The sequence below is a fragment of the Notothenia coriiceps genome, unplaced genomic scaffold, assembly GCF_000735185.1.
Source record: "Notothenia coriiceps isolate Sejong01 unplaced genomic scaffold, NC01 NC01_scaffold00000286, whole genome shotgun sequence".
NCBI classification, from domain to species: domain Eukaryota; kingdom Metazoa; phylum Chordata; class Actinopteri; order Perciformes; family Nototheniidae; genus Notothenia; species Notothenia coriiceps.
The window spans coordinates 267969-294408 of NW_011332987.1; the positions used below are offsets into that span (position 1 = coordinate 267969).

At 40.6% G+C, this 26440-nt stretch overlaps 3 protein-coding genes across 3 annotated transcripts; 2 read left to right on the forward strand and 1 right to left on the reverse strand.

Moving 5' to 3' along the window:
- Positions 1-418: 418 nt before the first annotated feature.
- mgat2 (alpha-1,6-mannosyl-glycoprotein 2-beta-N-acetylglucosaminyltransferase) lies at positions 419-3787 on the forward strand. Its single transcript, XM_010790206.1, has 2 exons — positions 419-592; positions 1965-3787. Exon 2 carries the CDS (start codon positions 2217-2219, stop codon positions 3624-3626), a length of 1410 nt encoding a protein of 469 aa, XP_010788508.1. The 5' UTR covers positions 419-592; positions 1965-2216; the 3' UTR covers positions 3627-3787.
- Positions 3788-9385: 5598 nt separating this feature from the next.
- Positions 9386-15907, reverse strand: wdr20b (WD repeat domain 20b). The gene is made up of 4 exons (XM_010790311.1): positions 15617-15907; positions 13339-13521; positions 11445-12905; positions 9386-11133 (listed from the first exon to the last, which is right to left on the reverse strand). Exons 1-4 carry the CDS (start codon positions 15863-15865, stop codon positions 11077-11079), a joined length of 1950 nt encoding a protein of 649 aa, XP_010788613.1. The 5' UTR covers positions 15866-15907; the 3' UTR covers positions 9386-11076.
- Positions 15908-17856: 1949 nt separating this feature from the next.
- On the forward strand, positions 17857-23445 carry hsp90aa1.1 (heat shock protein 90, alpha (cytosolic), class A member 1, tandem duplicate 1). Its single transcript, XM_010790425.1, has 11 exons — positions 17857-18033; positions 18961-19107; positions 19195-19561; positions 19668-19801; positions 20946-21245; positions 21358-21523; positions 21686-21876; positions 21962-22109; positions 22214-22482; positions 22582-22915; positions 23010-23445. The coding sequence occupies exons 2-11, from the start codon at positions 18961-18963 to the stop codon at positions 23117-23119; spliced, it is 2166 nt and encodes a 721-aa protein (XP_010788727.1). The 5' UTR covers positions 17857-18033; the 3' UTR covers positions 23120-23445.
- The last annotated feature ends 2995 nt before the right edge of the window (positions 23446-26440 follow it).

The window sequence follows — 26440 nt, forward strand, 5'->3', positions numbered from 1 at the left end:
ATAGTGCAAGAGAATGTTTTGAGATGTGCAAGTAAATACAAATAAAATATAATCGTGCAAGAAGAGTACAAGTAAATGGAATATGATATTAAATAAATAATGTGCAAGATGCGAACAGATGAATGTTTCTGGATGTTCCTAAAAAAGTTCAGGTGTTTAAATGACAAAGCTTATATGAATAGTATACCACATGACACAAATGAATGTCTTATTTGTATAGTGTCAGTATAAAGGATAAAGTAATACGTTAGTCAGTATGAACTTTACACAAGAAAACATTTTTTACAAAATTCAGTTTTAGGGTAGGTCCTAGTATGAACTTGTTAAGCTTTTAAAGGTATAGTCAACCATCTCCCCTATGATGACAAACACTGTCAGCAGCAGGGATATATGATATTTAGGGTGTCTTGGGTGCCCCCCTCTGGACCAGTGCATTGTGGGACAGCGGCAGGCACTGGGTCCGTATTTGGGATTTGTAGAGCTAGCTGGTAGTTACGTTTCCGTGCAGCTTCCATGAAGGTGCGGAGGAAAATGGGACGCCACCGTGCTGATGTTTCTCGCTGAAAGGACCGCACGGATACTCCCGTTTGAGGTAAGCTGTGTGGACATGGTTGTTGTGGCTCGCCATGGACGCTGTTGTTGACGCCGTTTGGTCGGGCTGTCTGTAAGTTGCTAGCGGAAGCTAACTTAGCATTTCCAGGATGCTCGCAGTAAAAAGAGGGAAGCTGCGACGACAACATTGTTTTTAGTTGAGTGTTTCCTATCAGTCGGTGAAATAAAGGTAACGTTATATCGTGTTCAAATCGATTAAAGCTGTCGTTTGCTCGGTGTGTCTGACAGCGGCCAATTCAGGACAGAAAAACTCATGGGAAGAAGGCTTCCATTACAAAATACATTTAGTAGAGAAGGCAATAAGATGTATAGACACTGTTTTTTCGATTAAAAGCAGTTCAGGTTATAAGATAAAACATACGAGGTATACAAATGGAAGTGCTGTTTAGCTGCAGAACAAAAGATTCACTTCATTTGGCGAGCTTCAACTGTATGGAATCCATTAAACGGAGAAAATCGTATAGAGTCATGTACATCAGCTATATGGGTCAGATAGCTTTGCCATTTAATCAGCCATAAATGCATAGATAAAGTACATGTTTAAAGTGCATGCTTATTGTTTTACTTTGAGTTTTATTGTAGCCAACTGAAATGTATTGATCATCATTATCATAGACTCTAATATATATACAATGCCGGTAGTGCAAGGCAGTGGCCGTTCAGTTGAATAGGCAGGGGAGAAGTCGCATACAGATACAAGGTTCACGTAGGAAGCACACTAATTTAATAACAAAGAAAATATGGAGGTTTTTTCAGCAGAGAGGGGTAATCAATATTGATAATGCAGTTGAGGACAGAGATTTATGCAGAGGAACATAAAGAAGCATTGAGAATTAATCAACATTGATGATATCACTTCAGATGAACAGATGCATCAGCAGTAATGCATTTTAATATGCATGTGGTTTAGTGATACTTTTTCATAGTGACTTTTCCTGTTATGGGAAATGAAATAATTTCTATTGCTGTAAGTGTGCTTCCATTAGAGCAGATTTCTGCTGTCTAAATTGAAATCCAACAAAATTACTTATCGGATTTTGTTTTGCTCCGACAAGGTTTCCAATGCATCTCAAGGTTGTCATTAGCAAATGGAAGTCGCTGAGTTGTGCAGCTGAAACAATTAGCCTAGTCTAGTACTTTACACAGACAAATAATCACAAACACTTTGATAATTCATAAATTGGATGATTTGTTTACTTGTGCGTTTTAGTTCTAGATTCTGTACAATTTTGATATGATTATTTTCTCTATTTTACATGTTTCTTATTGTAATTTGCATACATGTGCCATATTGCTCAGCCTTAACTGCCTCTATGCACCAGACTGTATTGATTGATTTATTTTCCATTTAGGTGGTTCATGCACACTGCTACCCTGCTGCCTCCCAGCTACCGCCATGCCTTATGGAACAATCATCCAGCATCAATGACATTCCAGTGGGACCCATGTTTACAACAACCCTTAATTTTGCCAACTATTAGCCTCATATCGGCTTATTTCTAATCAGGCTTGCTCCCCTTTTAAAGCACAATATCACAATTGCAAATTTGGGCTTTTTGTTTCCCTGCAACTTCTCTCCCTGCGCAAGAGGCTGACCCCCTATCATGAGATTCCGAATCTACAAGAGGAAGGTGGTGATACTGACTGTGGTGGTTGTTATCTGTGGCCTAGCTTTTTGGAGCAGTGGAAGGCAGAAGAAGAACGACAGCGGGCCGCTCCCCAAGGAAGTGGAGACGGTGAGGAAAGGCAGCAGCGTGAGCAGCAGCAGCAGCAGTAGCATCAACAATCATATCCAGGTGCAAGCCACCGCTGCCGTCAGCAAGGCACCTGCCCCACCCCCCATTATACATGCAAATGACACACACCAAGAAAAAGCAAAGGAAAAAGAGAAGATACCCAAGCTGGAGACGGATAACACAACTTTAGTCTACCGCAGCATTGTCTTCCAGCTCAACTTTGACCAGACGATAAGAAATGAGGAAAAGTTTAAGGCGGTTCGACAGAAGGACGATCTTGTTGTGGTGGTTCAGGTCCATAATCGACCGGATTACCTGAAGCTATTAGTGGACAGTTTGCAGAAGGTCAGAGGGGTGGAGCACATACTGCTGATATTCAGCCATGACTACTGGTCTCCCGAGATAAATAAAGTGGTGGCCTCTGTTGACTTTTGTCAGGTACTTCAGATTTTCTTCCCGTTCAGCATCCAGTTGTACCCCGAAGAGTTCCCCGGACACGACCCTAAGGACTGCCCTAGAGACCTTCCCAAAAATGATGCCTTAAAGCTGGGATGCATCAACGCTGAGTACCCTGACTCATTTGGCCACTACCGCGAGGCGAAGTTCTCCCAGACTAAGCACCACTGGTGGTGGAAGCTGCACTTTGTGTGGGACCGAGTCCGGGTTTTGAAGGAACATAAGGGCATGGTCCTGCTGATCGAGGAGGACCACTACATGTCCCCGGACTTTATCCATCTCTTAAAGCTCATGTCGTCTCTCAAGAGGGAGCAGTGTCCAGACTGTGACATCCTCTCCTTGGGGAGCTACAGCCACATCGGCTACTCCAGCAAAGCGAATAGGGTGGAGGTGAAGGCCTGGAAGTCCACCGAGCACAACATGGGGATGGCTCTGAGTAGAGAGACGTACCAGAAGCTCATCAAATGCACCGACACGTTCTGCACTTATGACGACTACAACTGGGACTGGTCCTTACAGCACCTGACGGTGTCCTGCCTGCCCTCCTACTGGAAGGTGATGGTCAGTGAGGCGCCCCGGGTTTTCCACGCCGGGGACTGCGGCATGCACCACAAGAAGACTGCTTGCATGCCAGTAAGCCAGAAAACCAAGATACATAACATCCTCCAGAGCAGCGGGAACCAGCTGTTCCCAAAGAACCTCCTGATAACAAAGAGACTGCCAGCCAACGGAGCCGGGGGGGTGGCCCCACATGTGAAAAACGGGGGCTGGGGAGATATCAGGGACCATGAACTCTGCAAGAGTTATGTTCGATTACAGTGACCTTAATTGCTACTATTATATATTACTGTCTCTTTTGCATCCTCTATAAGAAAAAAAGCCTTTTAAAAGTAAATCTTTATGGACTACTCTTCATATTGCCTGTTTTCTCGGACTGTTCCAAATAAAAACGAATGTTGGATTTTTGGCTTCTTTAACATAAATATGTCTTTACGTCAAATTATTTAAGTGATTCCTGGCAAGTCTGCTTCGTTTTTTAAGTTGCAATTAACAATAATATACTAAACAATATATTGTTGCGTTTTCGCTAACAAGCCTTTGAGATTGTTGACCAACAATGTAGAACATATTGAAGTAGTGGTTAATTGGGAAGGGCAGTCATACATTTGGTAAATCTGTGGATCTAGCAGTCCCACTGTGCATGCATAATGAATTTGAAGATATTTATATCACATACATTTGCTGAGATCCTCTGAGACACCTTGTTCCATTTAAATAATTCCCCACTTAGCGTTCATTCAACAGGTTTCTAGAGCACATCAAGAGTCTCATTACTCCTGTGACTGCAGGAAGGATGTCACTTAAGGTACACTGCATTAAAAAACATGCAAATGATACCAGCATGATAGGGCTCAAAGAGGAAACTGGTGTTTTTTTAGTATAAAAATGTTTGACAGGGAGTGTATGGTCAGCATCTGTTTTATTTTGTTGCAATGCACCACTGGAAAGCCAGAACGTGCCAATATCAGGCACCTGGGCCTCTGTGCAGAGATTTTGATTTCACAGATGAATGCCCACGTTGCATCTGGAGAGATCCCAAGACACCGATACAACTTTCTTGTTCGTGTTGTGGCTGTTGAAGATGCATTTCCATTTTAAGTGCTTGGAACCCAGCTCGGTATCGATGGTTTCCGCTGAAGCCCGAGCTCGGTGGCTTCTCTGATGCTGCATTGATCCCCTCCCCCTCCGGCAATGTTTAACAATCACTTCTGCACATTGTTCGAAATCTCAAATAACAGCAATGTTATCGCTGACTGGACTCTTCATACTGTTCATATTAAATAGATCCTCCAGCATACTCTGCTATAGGGCCTTTCAGAGAGCTCTCGACGTAGAATACCTAAACATCACATGAATTTAATATGACAAATGTAAGGCATGTATCAATGGCACATTAACACAAGACTGAGCAACACTGATGAAGCCTTACAAAGCACCCACAAACTGACAGCACAATCTGCTCATATTTGTGTGAACTTTTATTCCTAATGCAGTGTGAAGACATGTGACCCGGGACTATGTGCATAGGTCATGTGACAATTTGAGCAGCTGCTCCTGTGCTAGAGGGCCAATAATTGGGCTCGCACCTCAAGGGAAACGGCTCAGAATAGAATTGAGAATAGGAGGAAATGGCTCAGTGCTGATTTTTGGTGAATAATGCTTAAATGATGCTTGAGCCCTTGAAACTGTCATTTGAAATGCTCTACTTAGTTTAACAGTTGAGAGCAAGAATGAAAAGAAAATCCTCAAATTATGGATCAAATCTTTTTATGGTCCTGTTATCTTACTGCTCAGTAAACCATCAAATAATGATGAGTGAAACAAGACAATCAGACAATATACAGATGAGTAGAGAAAACCAAGGAAATTGACACATACAATCACAGATAATACATTTAGTCCAAGGTTAATAGGATAGAGGGGGAGAGATGTTTGAAAAGACAAGCTCCTATCTGTTTCGATTCCAATGTATTCATTACTTATTATGTGCCTTGTGGTATAGCCACAGGGTGAATCATTCATTTGAATGAATTATTGTATAAGCATAACAATGTATGTCCTACTTCTACACTTGTGTGAGCTAATGATAACAAGCTGCCGCAGAATGTAGTCAAAACACGTATGGGTGTGATTCATAGAATGTAACAAACTATATGGTTATAATGAAGATGTAGATATAAAAACAACTTCATTAACCTGATAACCGCTCAACCTGGACATTAATCAGCTATCGCCTTTGTTGTGTTCAATTACTACATTTAGTGTGAATAGTCATTTTCAGTTATAACTATCACCCCAGAGTTATTTCACTCAGCTGTATGGAGCATTTTATTATCTTTCAGCTTGTTGTTTTGGTTTGCCATCATAGCTCTTCAAACGTTTTCAGTAGGCAGCTGCTACCTGCTAGCAATAACTTTTGGTGCTCAGCACAAAACGGTAGACAGTTTAGAAAGAGGATTTTGGTTCAGCATTGTGTGCATACTAAAAACAGAGCTAAAAGGAGAATACTATTGGACTACTCACTACAGTAACTTAAATAACAACAACATAACAATTTAATTAGCCATTGGTTTATTACTAGGCTACTCCTGATGCTTATTTTTCAATATTACCTTATTCACAGATACACAGGTGGTTGCCTAATTATTTTTAATTGACTAGGTGCTGGTGAGGAAATTACACTTGATACATTGGAGTCCAAGACACCCATTTGCCAAATGCTAAAACAGCCATTTTAAAGAAGGGTTCCAGTTTCCCAATTAATTTGGCATACTATCCCTACTTCCTGACTCATTCCTTCAGATCTGACCTCAGGTCTTAACAATGGGCTTAATGAATATCCCTTTGGAATGTGTGGAAACCTAGCTTTTAGTTGTTGTGTTTTTCCGTAATCTGACTTTAAATCTGTTTGTTCAAAGAAAATCCATCACTGATAATAGTGAGTGTCATTTTTGCAGACTTTTGTCTCCTACTCATTTATTTTTCCCGGCCCATTATCTGAAACTGTCAGGTTTTTCCAACACATAGACCCCTGCTCATTCTTAAGGCTTATAGCACAGAGGGAGTATATTAATCATTCATAGCCGCTGCACACATTGCTTGGTAAACAAAACTCTGGGTCAATAGAGGCATGCAGACGAGGGAATTGCATCACTGAGAACATTAAAGCAGGGGCTAACCGAGGCAATGGGATTCTCTCTCAATTCATTGAATTCCTATCAAGTGGGAACTATTTCCCTGAGGGTGCAAGATAAATAGTTGTTTTCCTAGTTTTCACTGTAGACTTTTGATTGCTCTACAAAATGGCTGGGTTTGTATACAATGAATAAATGTGGTTGACAGCAAAGGTACCTTGGAGACAGATAACAACATATGTGTATTATTGTTGGTGTGATGTTTTTATGTAAAACATCTCACTTTAAGCTCCAATCCTGATTGATGCCAGCTCAGCATTGACTGGTGAGGCTCAGGCGGCATCAGACAGTCAGTCAGCATCCATCATTTGCTGACTGACACCCTGACAGGCTGATCGGGCCTCTCCGGCCTGCCGATCACTCCCCCCACCTCTTCATCCCCCCTGATGCCAAAGGCTGACGGTTTTAATGGCTGTGAGTGCTCGTGTTTCTTCAAAAAGTCACTCGTAAATTATAGAGGTGCAGTTTTACTCCCCACTTGGAATATCAAATATATATGAAGTAGTAAGTTGAAGTATAGGCATACATTGGTAAATAGGGGGGCAACAGGATATTCATATGTGACAATGTGTTGCCCTTTTGATCAAGTGAATACTTTTATTAATGCAAGATCATCTGATGGTTATGAGGAAGATCTCTATACTCTGAACAATACTGCCCCCTGCTGGCCACTGTAACCCAAACATGCTCCAAATTAGGAATAATTTACATAGGAGAAATACATGTAATATCAGCTAACATTACTCTTTAAGGTCAGGTAAGTGACATGTTTGTGTATTGGTCATATTTGTCTATTTCCTTTCAAAATTAAAAGTTCGGATAACTATTACAAAACACTATTTATTAAGTAAAAGTCCTGTATTAAAATGGTAGGTAAAAGTATGTAAGAAGAATCAGGAAAATGCATATAAAGTATGAAAAGTATATGCAATGCAGAAAAACATGACTGTGACTATAATACTATTTCATTAGATAATTAATAATTATGCATTCATGTTATTAATCTTCCTTTGCATGTGTTTTTTCTCCCAAAGCACTCTAATCCCCCTTCATTAAAAACCCTAGACAACTTCGGTTCACCCTCTAGGGTGGTTTCACTTAGCATGGCTGATTAGCCTTGTCAGGGCTGTAACAACTGTGTCTGATTGGGACTTACCAAAATTACACCTGTAACTGTTATACCAATAGATGCATTTTGGTGACCTTCAGTAATCCCCTGTAGAGTTCCACCCAACCGAAAAAGGTCTAATCAGTTCGAATAACTGAAACAACCTGTGTGAGTGAGCAGGGTCTTAATACATGGACTTTGGTTTAACCCCTCATGTAATTTCCATTATGGCGAAAGACTGGAGTCTAATTAGCAGATAACTGGAAACACCTGTGTGGCAGGGCTTAATAACTGACTCATTTCAGTTCAATTAATTCCTAATGGAGGTGCAATCATGTCAGGACATGACCTGCAAAAGGGAAAGTTCCCCCTTCAATAAAAACAAATCTATCCTCTCATTTTGATTGTTTCGTGTGAGCTTTAAAGTTAGCTAATACATTTCTGTAAAGATAATAAGGTTCCTACATGGAACTGTTTACAACAAGGTCTGATCTCGGTAAAGAGACATTGCTGTTAAGCTTTTCCAATGTATTTTTTTGCCGGCTTGAGCACTCACTACTAGACAAGTGCTTACATCTACTTGCAACATGTTTGAGAAAAGGCATTTCAATGGATAATATCTCCAAAACTCTGCAACTCTAAAACAATCTACAATATGTATTTCTGATTTTGGGGGACACTGTCCATTTAAAAGAGTTCTAATCAACTAGAATTAGTGAAAACCCTGTGTGGGTGTGCAGGGCCTTTGGTTTTATTCCTCATGTCATTTCCAGCACAGCTCCCCTGCTGAGGCTTAATTAGCTGCTAACTGAAAACACCTGTGTGGCAGGCCTTTAGTAACCCAATTAAATAGAATAACTGACTCATTCCCCCCCCCCTATTAAGGGGGGTAAATGTGATCATGTTAGGCCAGCCAGACCTCATAAGTCTTGTGCTGATCTGTTTAGTGTTCCAGGAGCTTTGAACAAAATAGCACCTTCTTAACATACATTTTCTTATACCTTATGGACATTTTAGAAATGTCAAACCTGTATTTGTCAAACATGACTGTATTTTGTTTACATTTGAATTAATTTCCCCCAAATTCAACCCAATTTGTAAAATACAAGGTTTTTTCTACAGTGAAAATATTCCTGTATTAACATGTCATTATCATTATTATTGTCAAATTGTCTTTGTACTGTTTCTGTTCTGATTTTATGTAAAGTGTCTTTGAGAATCAGGAAAAAGCCATACAAATCCAATGTATTATTATATTAATTTACATATTTACCTTTCTGCAACAGGTTTAGTTTTAATGGCCATGTTCTTTTTGAATAGTATTGCCTCTCCTCAGTAAGTGTATTTGTTTAATCTTGTTTTTGGAAATGATGGTGACCCTTCAATTATCTCTCAAGTATAAATAAAGGCTAATTAAATGAGTAATATTATAGTCAAATGTTCAAATGCTGGCACACACTATAGCTGAGCCCCATATACTACAGAGAAATTGAGGTGCTACTTTTATGTATGGATGCCAGCCAAGTGATACGAGTCAGTGTTTGGTCAGCAGGAAACCAATTCAATTCGTGTTGTGTCTGCCGAGTGCCGAGCCTGACCTCTGACCTCATGTGGAGGGAAGCATGACGGTCTATCCCCAACTAATGAAGACATTTCTATATGAAGACATTGATTCATGCAGTGAGCACACACACACACTTAATAAAGTGACACAAATGGAACATGTAATCTGTCAAAGCTGTTTTAATAGGCGTCACATGGAGGAAAAGGCTCCCACTGTTAATATCCTCAGTCTTCCTATGTGGGAAAAAACACGCTCACCTCAAGCACTTCCACCATCGTCAAGTGCTCACGTTAGTCAGTTGGTTTTCAACAGTGTCAAATGTTTTGTTCACAAGTTCAGCATCAGTTCAGTAATTATTACTCACAAAAGCAGGACCGACAGCCCTGTCCGCAGAACATGGTTTTCAGTCTTATTTGTTAGTTAAAGTGGATTCACACACATGTTGATGGATGGGACTAGTGAGGGGGAAGTATGCCAGCGTTAGTCTTCCTGTGGTTTACCTGAGCTCGGAGTGATGGCTGAATTAGACCGCTGCGTCTGCGCCTACCTGCCTAATGTTGTAAAAGTAATCTGCAGCGACAGGCTAGCTAGCATTCAGCACTACCTGTTAGATAAGAGGACTCCATAGATGTCTCCTATACCAAACATTTCATTAATAAAAATACACCTGAATTCTCTTTATATGTACAACAGAAAAAAAAACACCTGCATATTCAAGATTCATTTTAATATTAGGTATAGATCTTCTGTATTAGAAATATCACTATTTTCTGAAATGAGGATCCTAATGTAATAATGATAATTTCACCCATAAATCATTGAAGTACAATATTTACATATAATACAGAGCCCATTTAATCTGAAACAATATTAAAATAAATGTTTAATAGATACAAAGGTGGTTTTTTTTTTTATTCTATTTATATTTCAACCTTTTCAAGGAGTCCTTACACACTCCAAAAATGTAAAGCCATTCTCCTCTAACAAACTATTAAGTGCAAACAATTTTTTTCCGTATAAAAAACTATGATTGCAGCATCCAGCGTCGAGACAGAGGGCAATAACAAGCCACCCCCCCTCCCTCCCTCCCCCCAAGTGCTTTCAAAACTGTCTTCAAAATATTTTGCTTACACAGTCATGAATTCAAAATGGGGGGAAAAAAAACAAAAAGAAAGAAAATCTGTGCAAATACACTTTAAAGTGTGATACCACTGATTAAAATATTTGTAAAGGAAGTAAAAACACTCTCCTGAACAGGTGTCAAGACTGGGGCTGCACCAGAGATCGCCCAGGAAGTGAAAAATGAAAGAGACTCAGCTTCCCTCATCTTACTCCCTTTATGGATGACATTTGAAGAAAACAAAATATAGGAACGTTTTCCGAATTAAGCCCATGTAAAAAGGTAAGGTTGAGGCATCACCACAATGCTTACAGCATGTCTAGTCTTTAAAGATCTACAGGCACAAAGGATTGGGTACTAGAGTTTTTTTCAGACTAGACACGACTTGATATGACCGTAGATGGAACAATGAGCCAGTCAATCCCTCCTATAAACCTCCTGGACGATTTAAAGCTTGCCATCTCACTTCCAGTAGCCCCCTTGGTTGCGCCCGGACTACAAAGGAGGGGCGTGGAGTTTCTAACCCTGGCTTGGCCAACATTGGTTATCTAAACATGATCACTAACACACAGAGAGCATCTGGTTGGGTTGCCGTGATGAAAATGAAGGTTACACTGGAGGTCGTGTGGTGTGTGACAGTGTGTGAAGAAGCGCTGCAGGGCCTTGGCCACGGTCATCCCCGTCTCTGTTGCATGGAGCTGTCATTAGCAGCGCCAGCACTGGGGCTATACTACTGTTCCACTGGGGGAGTTGGCTGCGTTGTTTTGAGATGATAGCAATCCCTGCGGAGAGACAGATAACACACATTGATAACAAACAACAGTGTTACTTGAATGTATTAAAAGAGGCTAGAAGAATAGTGAGGTTAACTGTCGGAGAGGATGTGCTATTAACCATCGAAAAAGCTGAGGTGGTGGGGGTGGTGGGAGGGAGTTTAGTGTAAATCTTGCATGAAATAACCAAAAACCTTTTGTCTGCACACAGTAGCGTTAATGACTTCTGAATGCAGCGAGAACAAAAAAAAGCCTGTGCTCGAGACAGTGTAAGTTAAGAGGCGTCACATGACAGTATCCTCGAGAGGCCTGTCACTCACCACTTTCCCGGGCCTAGCCCATGTGCAAACGAAACCCTCCTGACAGGCTGTTACCAGACAGTCCTCAAGGAAGATTAACACAGTGAGTCTCTCGTGAGCGATCTTCTTGCACACCAGCGGCTCGAGCAGCGGCAAGTCCTCCATGCGCGGGCACAGTGTGGTGCCCAGAGTCTTAGCTGCTTCCGCTTTTGCCGTCCGTGTGGAGCTAAGCTGGTTGAGCTTGTCGCTGCTCTTGCTGCTGATGTGACCCATGCTGTGGTTCCGCTTGTGGTCCTTCTCGTGGCGCTCCTTGCGCGAGTCGTGTAGCGACAGCGTTGCGAACTTGCTGACGCCCGTGGCAATGAACGCGCTGTCGATGATGCTGTTGCCCTTTGGGGTGGGGGTGGGGGTGGGGGTGATGGTGGTGGTAGTGGTGCTGCTGTTGCTGCCTGTGTGACTGTTAGGGGTGCTGCCCCCCGTTGGGTTGGAGGAGTGTGGCAAGCTGTTGGACCGAGGCAGGGTGTTGGGGAGGGAGTTAGGGTTGGGGTTTCCGCTGGTGCTACTATTGCTCAAAGTGTCTTTACCATTGGTGCCACTGGGAGTTGTGGCAGGTACAGTAGTAGTAGTAGTAGTCGTGGTTGTAGTAGTCGTTGTGGAAGTAGTTTGTCCAGTGGCTGGAGGGCTCGTGGCACTCATAACATTAGTGTGAGTCCTAGTGCGGGACAAAGGGAGGTGAGGGAAGAGAATGTCCTCTGTTAGGTCCCACAGACACAGCTGGGTGTCCTGGCCCACCGAGCCGAACCTGTAGGTGACGCTTACAGGCCTACTGTCCGTTGAGTTTCTCTTAGAAAGCCGAGAATGAGCGCTGTTAGCCCGGTCTCTGCCCGCACCGAAGTGAATCTGCTCATGGAACTCCTCGTCACTGCCGCTGAACTCAGCCGGAGGGTCGCCGTCCTCCACACTGGTGGTGCAGTGGTCAAACGCTACCACGCTCACCCACGACTTGTGACCATGCCCCCGAGCGATCACTCTGCAGTCCGAGAACGACCACACCGTCACCAGGTCGTCCTCCCCTCCTGCCACGATATACCGTCCGTCTGGGCTCCAGCACACACACAGTAAGCCGCCAAAGTAGCTCTTCATTGTCCCGTGGAGCTCCGCGGCGTCGAAGCCAAACACCCGCAGGAAGCCGTCCTGGCTCGCACACGCCAGATACTTGCCATCAGGGGAGAAGGCGAACTCGTTGAGCGCCCCTTCGCCCACCGTCCAGCGCAGCAGCGGGTTGCGAGCCGACTTGCTCTTGCAGGTATGCACTGCATAGTTTTCTCCCTGCTTCAGGAGCTGGTAGTGAGGCGCCGTGGTGCCGCAGGTATTCTCCACGTTGTACAAATACATGCTGCCGCTGGAGTGGGCCACCAGGAACAAGCTCTCCGAACCAGGAACCCATCGCACACACGTTACTCGGGACTTGTCTATAAGTCTCTGGGGGGAGAGGGACAAAGAAACAGAAAGAGAAAATAAGACACTGGTTATTTAATTATTTCAACAGCGGACAACTAAAACTCAATGTTAGCAATCAAGCCTAAGCAACATAAGCTCAGACGCTGACTAGAACTAAGATTGAAAAATTATTTTAAAAATATATTTATCTGATCACCCTATCACCTCTGACAGAACTTTGAATCAATCAAATCTTCAAGCTGACAGCAAGCAATAAAGTTAATTGTTTTGCCCTCCCCTAACAATCATATGGAGAACAGTAATGCAGTTAATTAAAAGAGCCTAAGCAGACAGACATTCTTTTTTTTATAAAATCTTAGTTAGTACGTTAAAAATCACATTGATGTTGTTCTTGGAAAAACCATTGTTAATCATCCCCTCCACAAACATGTCTTCAGTCGGCTATAGAACCCACCTCCTCATTGAAGAGTTTGCTGGTTTCCTTCTTTATGGGGTCGATGAGCTGCACCTGGCCGGCAGAGAAGCCCACCAGCAGGGAGACGCTCTCCGCTGTGGCTGTGATGGGGTTGAAGTCATGACATGTGGGCTGCGTTCCTTTGTATATCCTCTTGTCTATGGGTTTACTAAGATCGGCAGCCTAGACAAAGACAAATACACACAAATGAGTATGATTTTGACATTGCTTAGAAAAGACAAGCAACCATTTTGTTCATAATAACTAATTTATATTTCAGACACTCTCCTTCAAGGTGACCTCTAATACTTCACAACTTGGCGCTAAAGTTTATCCCAGATTTCTTCTCCAAAGCTTTCTTGTACAGGAAGGTTGACATATAATCCATTTATATAGTGCAGTCGCAGTAAAGAAATGACATTACATTCTCTCAAACACCACCAGGGGACAACTTATCCCAGATCAGGAACCCAGAAATGGGATCAATTAAAGTCTAAGACTCCTAAATCTTTCAATACCTGCTGGGACAAATATCCCAAGAGCATTGTTGGCTGCCATCTTCTCTTTGTTGATGTCTACTAAGTGCCAACCGAATGTTCCTAATGCATGATGCTAATTAATTGTGACACATGGAAAGTCATTATCCAAAAATAGAGGAAGACCAGCACAGGCAGACCTTAGAGGTAACTGTTTAGTGTGTTGGGTGAAAACAGAACTCAAGTCCAACATTAGTGATTAGATTAGATTATTCCAGACGTAATCACACAAACTCGAATCTTGTAAGCTTTAATAAAATGAAGACAATCATAACCATCAAAACGGACCTTATTTATTACTGAAAAAATGTTGAACTGTTTCATTATTGTAGGAAAAAGGAAGTTGAGATAATTCTGTAATGAGTCTAAAAGGATAATACAAATATAGATGCTACTCTTGGGATCTATTTTCATGCATTGAAAAGGAGACGGAGACAAATCTTAATGGATGTATTTTAAAAGCTGTTAGTGTTGTCAAGGACAGGCTGCTCTAAATAAAATAAAATTCTAATCCCAAAGGGATGTTAAGGTTTCCAATTGGCAACCAAATTCAAAACAAGCTGGTTCCAGACTACTGTCAATTCAGTGAGGGAAGTGTACATTTTTAGAATGAGAGCCACACCACAATAATTTAAATTAAACAGATGAAGGAATAGACATGCAAAGTTTCTCCACTTTGGATAAATGGGAGGGCCACACAGTGATGTTGACAACTTGTCTCGGTCTTTCATTAGACAAATGGCTTCTCTTTGTGCTGTCAGAGCTGCAATAAAGGCTTAAATATTGGAGACCATGCCACATCTATATTCAAATGCCGGCCATACAGTCAATTACAAGGGAGGGAAGCACAATAAGAATCAGTCACAGTGAGTTGAACAAGAACCACAAAACAAAAAATGCATTACCAGTTACTAAATTACGATTTTTGTAAATTGATAACAGCCCTAATAAATACAACTTCCCTTGTTTGATTTGACTGGGCTGAAAGAATGTGAGAGACCACCAAGTACACATGAATTGTAGAAATAGCAGCAGCAGAGCTCTCACAGGGAGAATAGGCTGCCATTATTAGATTGCGTATTCTGTAGCTGATCCAGGGACAATCACTGACTGTCACAGTCCCCATCCCTGCTAAACAAGCCCAAACGTGGCTTGCTGCAATGACATCATCACTGTGTGCAACCAAACAGTGGATCCTATTACATCACATCCAACTCCTGACAGTAAAGTGAACACATCCCTACATCACGAATAACAAACCCCCCTCATCACCACTCCGACAGCTAACAATGTGACCAGTTAGTTCTGTAATAGATGTACCAAAGTTGACCCTGCTGGTGAGCACTGTTGACAACTTGCCTCCCCTTCACCATTTAATTAAAGCACGAAGATAAACAAACACATTATAAGACATGACAAGCCTTTTCTCACGTTATCCACTGTGATGGAACATTTAGTGTCACAGCTTATCACTGACTGAGATCTTAAAATAACCAGCGGGCTGTGAAGCGTACAAAAGTCTCGTCGAAGCAACAACAAGTACTGTGGCGATGTTAGCTAAGAATGCTAATTAGCTCCTAACTTAGCTAGGTCTGCTACATGGCCTTGTCTTGACAAGCTGCGCACTTCAATGACAGAAGCTAGGAGAGTTGACAGCCGGGGTGCAACACGTTTCAAGATGCCACACCAACGGGCTGCTCCTGGACAGTGCGGGCTCGGTTGCTGCAGTCTTTATTGTTTACCTTTCTCACGCCTTTGTAGATATAAAAGTAGAGTTCCCGGCCCACATTGAAACAGATCCTGTCGCCGTTGCCGGACTGGTCGTTTACATTGACGAAGGAGACCTTGACGGGATTGGAGCCCTGCGAGTTGAAAGGCACCCTGTTCGGGCGGCTGTATTCGGAGTGAGTGAGGAGTTTGTAGACGCCTTCTCGGGTGGTGAATTGAGTTTTAATTTCGTTCATCTCCTTCCCTCCTCCCTCCGCCGCCATCTTGGAAATTGGCGTTCATCCTTGTCCGAGCCCCGGATGTTAGTGACAGCGCATGCGTTGCAGCGTTGAAGTTCTGCAGCCATGCGTACAGAGAATATAGTCATGTGAGTCAAAACTAGAAACATAAACATAGTGTATACAAATCCAATGAATTATATACTTTATAGATACATTAAATCTATTTAATGCTGTTTCCTTCTAAAATAAAGATAACAACTAAGTAGCTGTAATTATATAATAGAATAGGCTGCATAATCGAATATAGGCAAACATATTTCTATAAAAGTGATATATAAAGTCACAATTGTATATAATTAATACAATAAGAATATATTATATTTATTAATGGTGCAATTGAATTTGTTAACCATCACCATCAAATGTTGTAGGCTATTACTCTTTACCCAGGGAAGAAGCAGCAACAAATGGTCAATCTTTGTATGATTAAAATATAGAAAAGCAATGGTTTAGTGTAATTAAAATAAAGAAATCAATGTGGTCACACACAGTAAACAATGTTTTTATAGGTGGCACCCAGGCGTTCTGTATCATGGCTCAATCAAAAAAGTACATTCACTTACCGTTTTATTCAGACTATTTAACCTACGGGGAATCTGGCTCATTCCTTCAGAAAATATAATCTTAAAGTATTTGCAACAATTCTTCATGTTTCTCAGTGTTATTCAGCCTCTAAGTGAGGATATATTTATATTATATAACAGATCTGTGGAAAGTGTAATACACTGCCATCCTCTGGTCAGCTGAAGTCACTAACACCCACACTAAAAAATTCTAGCTCTTTAATTTACTGTAAAGTACCACATATACATTGTGTGGGATTATTGCAAATGTTATAGGGGTATTAGCAGCAGTGTCCCTTTTTACATTCTCTTGTAGCCTATAGTTAAACTTTGCAAATTTGCCAATCATAACTATGTGTAATTTTTCAATTTCAATATACAAAACATTTCTAAATTGTACTGTTACTAGCCATAAGACACACATGTCGAAGTTCCAGGACAGAGAGACTACATTGCTACAATGTTTTACCCTAATTCCACCTAATGTTGCCTCTTGATGTCATAACAAGGCCTGTCAATCATCCCCAAAACATTCAAAGTTGCAACTGAGGCCAATAAACTCTGAAATGTGTTCATGTTAAGATGTCTGATTCTGTTTAGTACATAAGATAAGGCTGAAAGATCTAATAATTGTCATGATTATGGGGTTTGGTTGATAGTTTTATTTTTAAATGCATTTTCCTCCTTGTGTCTTGTCTGGTTTACTTCCTGTGTTCCCTCCTGTGCCTGATTGTCTTTTGTGTTCACATGCTGCCTCTGTGTTTCACCTCCCCCAGCTGTGTCTTGTCTTGTGATTACCCTTGTGTGTATGGTTTGTGAATGTTTAGTTTGTCTTTGGTTTTTCTTAGTCATCAGCTTTTTATAAATTAAAGCGTGCCTTGTGTTATACTCCAATTCTTGCCTCCCCTATTTTCTCCTGCATTTGGGTCCTGCCTTCCTTACCCCACCGTGACAATACTTTTTTTTGTATCAAAGATCTTTAGTAGTGTTTATTCATATTAATTATATTAATACATCACATATACAAATAATAATTTAAGTACAATTGTTTAATGTGTAGCTCAACTCTGAGATTACCCCCAATCTCGCACACCTAAAGAATAAATGGGCCTGCTCAACATAGGAGGCCCTAAAGTGTGTGTGAGGCACAGACAGCAGCTGATAGCAAAAGGCCTGGACAGCTGTGACGATAGCAGGGGGGTATGGGGCCTAAGAGTTTTAGATAGGCTATCAGGGCAACTCTGAATGTGATTGACAGGCACTGCTTGTGACTCCGCTGCCCTATAAGGGCACATAAACTTTAGGGCTCTCACAACCCCCTTCCAGGCTTTTCCTTTACACCCCCCTTAAAGTAGTGAACACATTTTCTGGAAGCTTCTGAATGGGAGCTTCTAGAAACCACCCCTTGAGTATAAAAAGACACCAGCTTGTCGTGAGTGCTGCATTGATTCACTTGAACACATCAAGGGAGAGTTAACTGCCCAGGAGAGGAGCAGCAAGCACACTTGGAGCTCTTCAATCATTTGAGGACAACACATTTTACAAGGTTTCATCAAGAAGAGACTGTAGGAATACATTATTTTCAAGGTAAGACTTAAACATATCACATTAAGTACAGCTATGTTTTTTGCATTCCAAAGTTAAAATGTATATGGTGTTATATTTTACTAGTTGATTAAAGGAGAACACAGTATCAACAGCAAGAATACTTGCTTCATTGTAGAATACATGAAAATCAAACAATTGTATGATAAAATTGTGCAAATGTATCCAAAAGTACACTTCTCAGTAGGCCTATATCAGGTATTTTTTGTGTGGCAGAGTAGCACATTTACCATTACTCTCCAAGTGAGATGCAGGGAACACATGGCAAGCAGGGTGACCCTACAGTATGTGTGAGAGCAATGGCGGAAGATCATGGAGACCGGCAGGCACAAACAGCAGGCACAGCAGCTTCACATGCCGGTGCAAAAAACATTACAGAAGTGCGATTTATGTTGGAATGTAATTTAGTCAAACTAACTTTTTGTTAGGACTATTCTCGTCTTGAAATGTTGAAGGTTTGAAGAAATTATACCATCAGACAATTTCATTTCTCATTCGCAATAAAAAAATCATTGATGTTCCACATTTGTAGAAGTTGTAGAACAGATGTCGTTTTCTTACATCTTTGGATTATTTGGTGCTAAACCTTAATTTAAAATTTAAAATAAAGGTGTTGAATGACAAAGCAGGAAAGCTTTGGGGGTTGGGGAAGGCACCATAACTCCACCCATTAAGCAAATGGCAGCTTTGATTGACAGATGGAACATGTGTTCATCTGCAAAAGCTGACCACTTCATGCCACGAGGCTGCCTTTTACAAGGGGGGTGGAGGGGGTCAATAAAACAGCAGGAGGCACGGTTTCAACACATACATTACAATTGTATTTTAGCGCAAATTATCATGTTTAAGCGTAAGAAGCATATTTATGAATGCAGAATAACTCAATGTTATATGTGGCTCTTTTTTTAGATGCCTGCTGCCGGAAACGTTGTGGAGGAGGATGTGGAGACCTTTGCTTTCCAGGCTGAGATTGCTCAGCTGATGTCTCTTATCATCAACACCTTCTACTCAAACAAAGAGATCTTCCTTAGAGAGCTCATCTCCAATTCCTCAGATGTAAGTAAAATCAGCCCTTTTATCATTTAAATTTGGAAGCCCTCCCATGTTAGCAAGCATCACCATTTCACAATGTTATCCCTTTAGGCCCTGGACAAAATCAGATATGAAAGCTTGACAGACCCCACCAAACTTGAGTCCTGCAAAGACCTGAAAATCGAAGTGAGGCCTGACGTGCTTGCTCGCACACTTACCTTGATTGACACTGGTGTCGGCATGACCAAGGCGGACCTGATCAACAACCTGGGCACAATCGCCAAGTCTGGTACCAAGGCTTTCATGGAGGCTCTGCAAGCTGGGGCCGACATCTCCATGATCGGTCAGTTTGGTGTGGGTTTCTACTCCGCATACCTAGTGGCTGAGAGGGTGACAGTCATTACCAAGCACAACGATGACGAGCAATACATTTGGGAGTCTGCAGCTGGAGGCTCATTCACAGTCAAAGTGGACTCTGGTAAGTTCCCTCTTTGATATGATAATAAATATTCAATAATTTGCATGATAGTTACAATTTGACTCATAATCCAGTTCTCATCATTGATTTGTATTGCTACTTCTAGGAGAGTCCATTGGCAGAGGCACAAGAGTTATCCTTTACCTCAAAGAAGATATGACAGAATACTGTGAGGATAAGCGCGTCAAGGAAGTTGTGAAGAAGCACTCCCAGTTCATTGGCTACCCTATTACACTTTTTGTAAGTTGTACCTTCCTTTACCAAGAATACACATTCAGACTTAAAACTTATTGTGACCTATGATATTTACACAGAGGTGGGAGTAAGTCCTACACGTGCAAGTCTTAACAGTCTTAAGCAAGTCCCAAGCAAGTCTCAAGTCATACGATATTCTGATGAATAACCCCAGTTTCCGCATTTAAATCAGTTAAAATATTGTGGTTATGAAAAGTTTAGTTTTATTTTCAACATAAACAGCAATGGAGAGTGGGGTGCTGAAATGATAACCCTATAAGTTCTAAAAGGGCTCTAAAGTGATAATGGGAGTGAAACACAAATATTTGACATCAACATGTTAAGCCTCCTGCCCTGGTGCCCCTTCAGCAGGGTCACAGAATTTCTCTTGTCTAAGGTGCTCTCATATGACACTGTCTCATTGTTCTCCTAACTGTCTGTGAACAAAGAAATATTGCATCAAAGCCAATACAATGGAATAGTGTACCAGGGCGCATGATATCTTTGTGTGCAGACAGTATGACTTTAAGATTAAACACATTTCTTTCATTTGGGAAAAACCACATATACATATGGAGTTGGCCAGATGTGTGTAAATTACTGTTCATGGTAATTTGAAAACAAATGACAAAAACCGAACACACACACACAGCTGAGCAGAGCACACACACACACACACACACATCATGCGCCTTTGTGACCGGACATTTCCTTCATACAACGAGTAATAGGGGGAATAATCTCACACACACACACACCCACACACACACACACACACATCACACACACACAACACACACACACACACACACACACACACACACACACACACACACACACACACACACACACACACCATGTGCCTTAGCGACTGGTCATCTCCTTCATAAAACGAGATACAGTATCTTTTTTTTCCATTGCCCTTTAGGGGCTCCGTACAATGCAAATGTTTGATTTAAAGAAGTTAAGTCCTTTCGAGTCATCTGTCTCAAGTCATGAATTCAAAGTCAAGTCTTTTATCAATGTTAGTCAAGCAAGTCTCAAGTCCAAAAATATGCAAGTCAAGTCATGTGACTCGAGTCCCCCACCTCTGTATTTACACACACACACAAACTAATTCCTAAACCACCACTCTTTCCATACATTCAAGGTGGAGAAGACAAGAGAGAAGGAAGTGGACCTTGAAGCGGGAGAAGAGGAAGTTGATAAAGATGCCGCTGAGGACAAGGACAAACCTAAGATTGAGGATGTAGGCTCCGATGAGGATGAGGACACAAAGGAGAGCAAGAACAAGAGGAAGAAGAAGGTCAAGGAGAAGTACATTGATGTCGAGGAGCTGAACAAGACTAAGCCAATCTGGACCCGTAACCCTGATGACATCACCAATGAAGAGTATGGAGAGTTCTACAAGAGTCTCACCAACGACTGGGAGGATCATCTCGCTGTAAAAGTAAGCTGGGTTTACTGATGATTTAACTTCTAAAAAAGTATCAACAAAATACCCATTTTATCCTCTATATTGATACATTTAAAGCTAATACCTTATTTGTTTTCTCTTGCAGCATTTCTCGGTGGAGGGTCAGCTCGAGTTCCGTGCTTTGCTCTTCATTCCCAGAAGAGCTTCATTCGACCTCTTTGAGAACAAGAAGAAGAAGAACAACATCAAGCTGTACGTGCGCAGGGTCTTCATCATGGACAACTGCGATGAGCTCATCCCCGAGTACCTCAGTGAGTTAAATAAGTCCCTTATATTACATATCATTCAAATAGTAATTGCTTCAAAATGATGCACTCTAGCTCCCATAAGTCTTGATTGTTTGTCAAATGTGTGCTTTTGTTAAATTACATTTGTATGGCTTTGAAAGACTAAGCAATCTTTTTTCTTTTCAGACTTCATCAAAGGAGTGGTGGACTCTGAGGATCTTCCCCTGAACATTTCCAGAGAGATGCTGCAGCAGAGCAAGATCCTGAAGGTCATCCGTAAAAACCTGGTCAAGAAATGCATGGAACTCTTCACTGAACTCTCTGAGGACAAGGAAAACTACAAAAAGTACTACGATCAGTTCTCCAAGAACATCAAGGTAGGAATTTATGAATTTAACCCTTGTGACAGGACATTTTCAAATTTGCAGTTGAACTATAATAACATATCACTTTCTGTTGTAGCTTGGCATCCACGAAGACGCCGCGAACAGGAAGAAGCTTTCTGACATGCTGCGCTACTTCACCTCAGCCTCTGGAGAGGAGATGGTTTCCCTTAAAGACTATGTGTCACGCATGAAGGACAACCAGAAACACATCTACTACATCACTGGTTGGTTTTCAACTCACTTATTTTTCTATATTGTTGCCTAACATTTAAAAAATAAAAGTAATTTAGTGATTACCATATTGATTTAATCAATTCATTTTTTTCAGGTGAGACCAAAGACCAGGTGGCCAACTCTGCCTTTGTGGAGCGCCTTCGCAAAGCCGGCCTTGAGGTTATTTACATGATCGAGCCCATCGATGAGTACTGTGTCCAGCAGCTGAAGGAGTATGATGGCAAGAACCTGGTTTCAGTGACCAAGGAAGGCCTGGAGCTCCCAGAAGATGAGGCCGACGTGAAGAAGCAGGAGGAGCTGAAAAACAAATTTGAAAACATTTGCAAGATCATGAAGGACATTCTCGACAAGAAGATTGAAAAGGTCAGGGGAAATGACTGAAACATTTCTTAAATGTTGATGTTGCTTTAATAGTCCATTTTGCTTGATCATGACAATAATACAACATTTTATTTATAACAGGTCACAGTGTCCAACCGCCTGGTCTCTTCCCCCTGCTGCATTGTCACAAGCACCTACGGCTGGACAGCTAACATGGAGAGGATCATGAAGTCTCAGGCCCTGAGAGATAACTCCACCATGGGCTACATGACGGCTAAGAAGCACCTGGAGATCAACCCTTTGCATCCAATCGTTGAAACCTTGAGGGAGAAGGCAGAGGCAGACAAGAACGATAAGGCCGTGAAGGATCTGGTCATCCTCCTTTACGAGACCTCCCTGCTGTCTTCAGGATTCACATTGGAGGACCCACAGACACATGCCAACCGCATCTACAGAATGATCAAGCTGGGTCTTGGTAGGTTTATTTCTCTGACAACTGACATAACAGAAATGTGTCTTTTACATATTATTGTTTCTTTGGTTGCTAATAAATGCATTCTCATTCACAGGCATTGATGATGATGATTCCGCAGTTGAAGACGTCATTCAGCCTGCTGATGAAGATATGCCAGTCTTGGAAGGAGATGATGACACATCAAGAATGGAGGAAGTTGACTAAACGATTAAGATAATCCTTCCCGTTTCCTTATTATTTTTGTAATATCGCCTCAAATAGACATGTCAATCCAACACAAATCTAATTTCTTGAACAGTATTAACTAATCACTAAAAGTTAATTAATGGAATGAATGTAGGCCAGTGTGGCTTTGTCTGCATTGTATCAGCTGCTTCTATAAAACTACTGACGACCATTAAGAGTTATATAAAGTCACTGTACATTTGACTTTTGTCTCTTTTTGTAACATTTTTTTTTATGAAATGCCTTCAAATTTGTAATAAAAATTATTAAAAAATAAGAGCTGCCATCTTGATTACTGAATGATGCATGCTGTTTTTCATCATATTGATTGCTTCTAAAATGGTCATAAACTAAGAGATTAACTTATCAATTGTATCTTGTAATTTATGAAATGTTTGAGAATTTTCAGTAGGGGAGAGAGGGGTAAATTGAGCCATATTTTAGTTATGCTGTCCTCTGCAAGGAGAAATGACAGTCAGTGGTCAAAAAAATAACTCATTGGATGAATTCAATTGTGGGCAGGATTTCCATCCAATAAATATTTGTAGCCCCAACTGAAACGAAGAACATCCATTTCATTGAATTGAGTTAGTCCAACTCATTTTTATCAAATACAGCTGAAATAAAATTATTACGTTAAGTAAATTAAATGAATTTACATTTGTCCAACTCAAACTAATATAATTAATTGGTAAATAATGTAAAAATATTATTATTTTTCACTTTATCCCCCATTAAGACACTCATGAGGCAAAACCTGGTTGAGATATTTTTATTTAAAATTCTCATAACATTACACCTTGAGGTGGATAGCCAATCCTCACTTTACTTGTGTAAACAGTGTCAAAGCTCTCTGTCAGTTATTTTTCTGTCTGCATTTCTTTTTTTATAAAACATATCAATAAACAGACTGAGCAGGAGATAAAAGCAACTCAGAAAAATAATGAACACCCAGCTATTCTAGATCTCCCAGTGCCACAAACAACAAAGACACTATAAAAGGTGGAGGCTTTGCACTGCTCTCCAAACAGGGAATATCATTGGGTGGTTTTGATATATAAAAGAGTGTATTGCACAAACCCTACAGTATATATGGTAATTGAATAAGTGTAGTGTAGCCATTTGCTTTGAACCTACAATTACAAAAAAAGCAAAATATTTGTTAAGGAAACTTGACAATACACTTGTTCACCTCTTATGCAAACAGCTTGATTTTCAGCTGCTGTATTTTTGCATTCAGCTTGTGCCCATCCAAGTTCATTACGACCTTCTGTAGAAACTCGAAGGTGTACTTCAGGTTGTCCGGGAAGCTGAGATCAAGGGCATAAATGAGCCCCACAATGACGCTGCCTACGTTTTCCATGACTTTAGTGCCTTCGATAACAATTCCCACGTCCTCTGGCCCCCCATCCCCGTTTCTTCGGATCGTGTAAATCCCCATGACTGTTGGAAATGTCCCTCTTTGCATCGTCAGCGGCGGAGGCCTGGAAAACAACACAAACACACAACACTTATGTTAAGTAAAAAGCTGAACCCCCACAAACAGAAAACTGTGTATGAAATATAAATAAGCATTCTTAAACCATCAACTGAGAAGCAGATTTGCTTCTGTCTGGCTCGCCTAATTGACCAATAATGCTTTAAACTTATCAACATACAGAGCCTGAAATACAGAAATAAATAGCTGTACAAAAATGTAGAAATAAATTAAATCTAATAAAGATAGTTATCCATGTATGTCCTGTTTGCTTATAAACTTTTACTTATTTATTCATACATTTACCTATTTATTTCTATATTTATTATTTTATTCATGTATTTATTTACTTCTGCATTTATTTCAGAATCAATTTATTATTTTATTTATTCATTCCTGTAATAGTTTAAACATGTATTTCTGTATTTATTAATCCATTTACCTACTTATTTCTATATGTATTTCAACATTTATTTATTTCAGCATTTATTTATTTATTTCTGCATTTATTCATTTCTGTATTAATTGATACGTTTATTTATTGCCATATTTATTTATTTATGCATTTACCTACTTATTTCTACATTTATTTATTCTTAAATGTATTTATTTCTGTATTTATTTCAGCATGTATTTATTATTTTATTTATTTATATATATAATTATTTAACCCTGAATTAATGTATAAATGTGTTTATTCATTAATATCCATATTTATTTCCTTATTTATTCCTGTATTTATTTTTACATTTATTGATACCTAAGTAATACACGCAAGCGAGAAGTTGACATTATAGACACCTAGCCTTGGTTATGGATGGTGGTGTGCCATAGGATTTTCTCATTATAAATACATGCCATGGTATTAATAAATTAGGGTGACACTGTTCAACGCTACATGGGAAAAATATTGTATAAACTTACCAGATACTCCTTGAAGAAACGAGTCTGGATCTTCATTTAGGTATATTACAAGGCTTCTCAGGATGCACTCCCTCCTGGTGTTGATGTTGTCACACTAAAGCAGGGTCGACAAATCAAGACAGAATTTAGTTAATGTGGGTGAGACAGAGCGGGTGTCTGAGGACCAGAAAGATCGCATCAGTCCAAGTGTCCCTAAGCAGGACATGGTATCTGAAGAAAAATGCATTTGCACTTACCAAATCTGTGATTGCAAGGGCTTCCTTTGTCTTTTTCCCCTTCCTCCTCTGCTGGTGAAGATTTGTAGCAGCTTGTCGGAAAAGTGGTCCAGCTGATACATGGACTTCGATTGCAGTGGCTTGGTGGTGATGCGCAAGAACTCTGCATTCACCTTAAAAATATTGACGAACAAAATACAGCAATGTGTTTCTTCTTTATCAGAATGAGTACAACATTGGGACGTAGGATAATTGGCAAATTCAAATAGCGAATGTGGAGCCATGAATCCTTATAGACAATAATGAAAACACATGTACTTACTTCACTCTGCTGGAACAGAGTAGGGATGCCAGTGATTATTCGATTATTCGAATATTCGTTACAGTCTCCATAATCGAATATTATTTTTAAAAATCGATTTTGTTTATATATGTTTATTTATTATTATTTTTCTGGCTTAGTTTCAACCAAAATATAGACTAATGCTAAAAGTAATAGTATTAATAATTGTAAATGGCCATTGGTCACACCACCAGTTTGTTTTACTGTAAACTTGGAGGAAGCCTGCGTGCAGAGCAGACTGCTGCTGCAGCGCTACACACCGACCCCTTTGGCTCCATTTCCTCTCAAAGATGTGACACCGGCACAAACTGTACCGTATATTTGTGTTTCTCAGTTTTCTG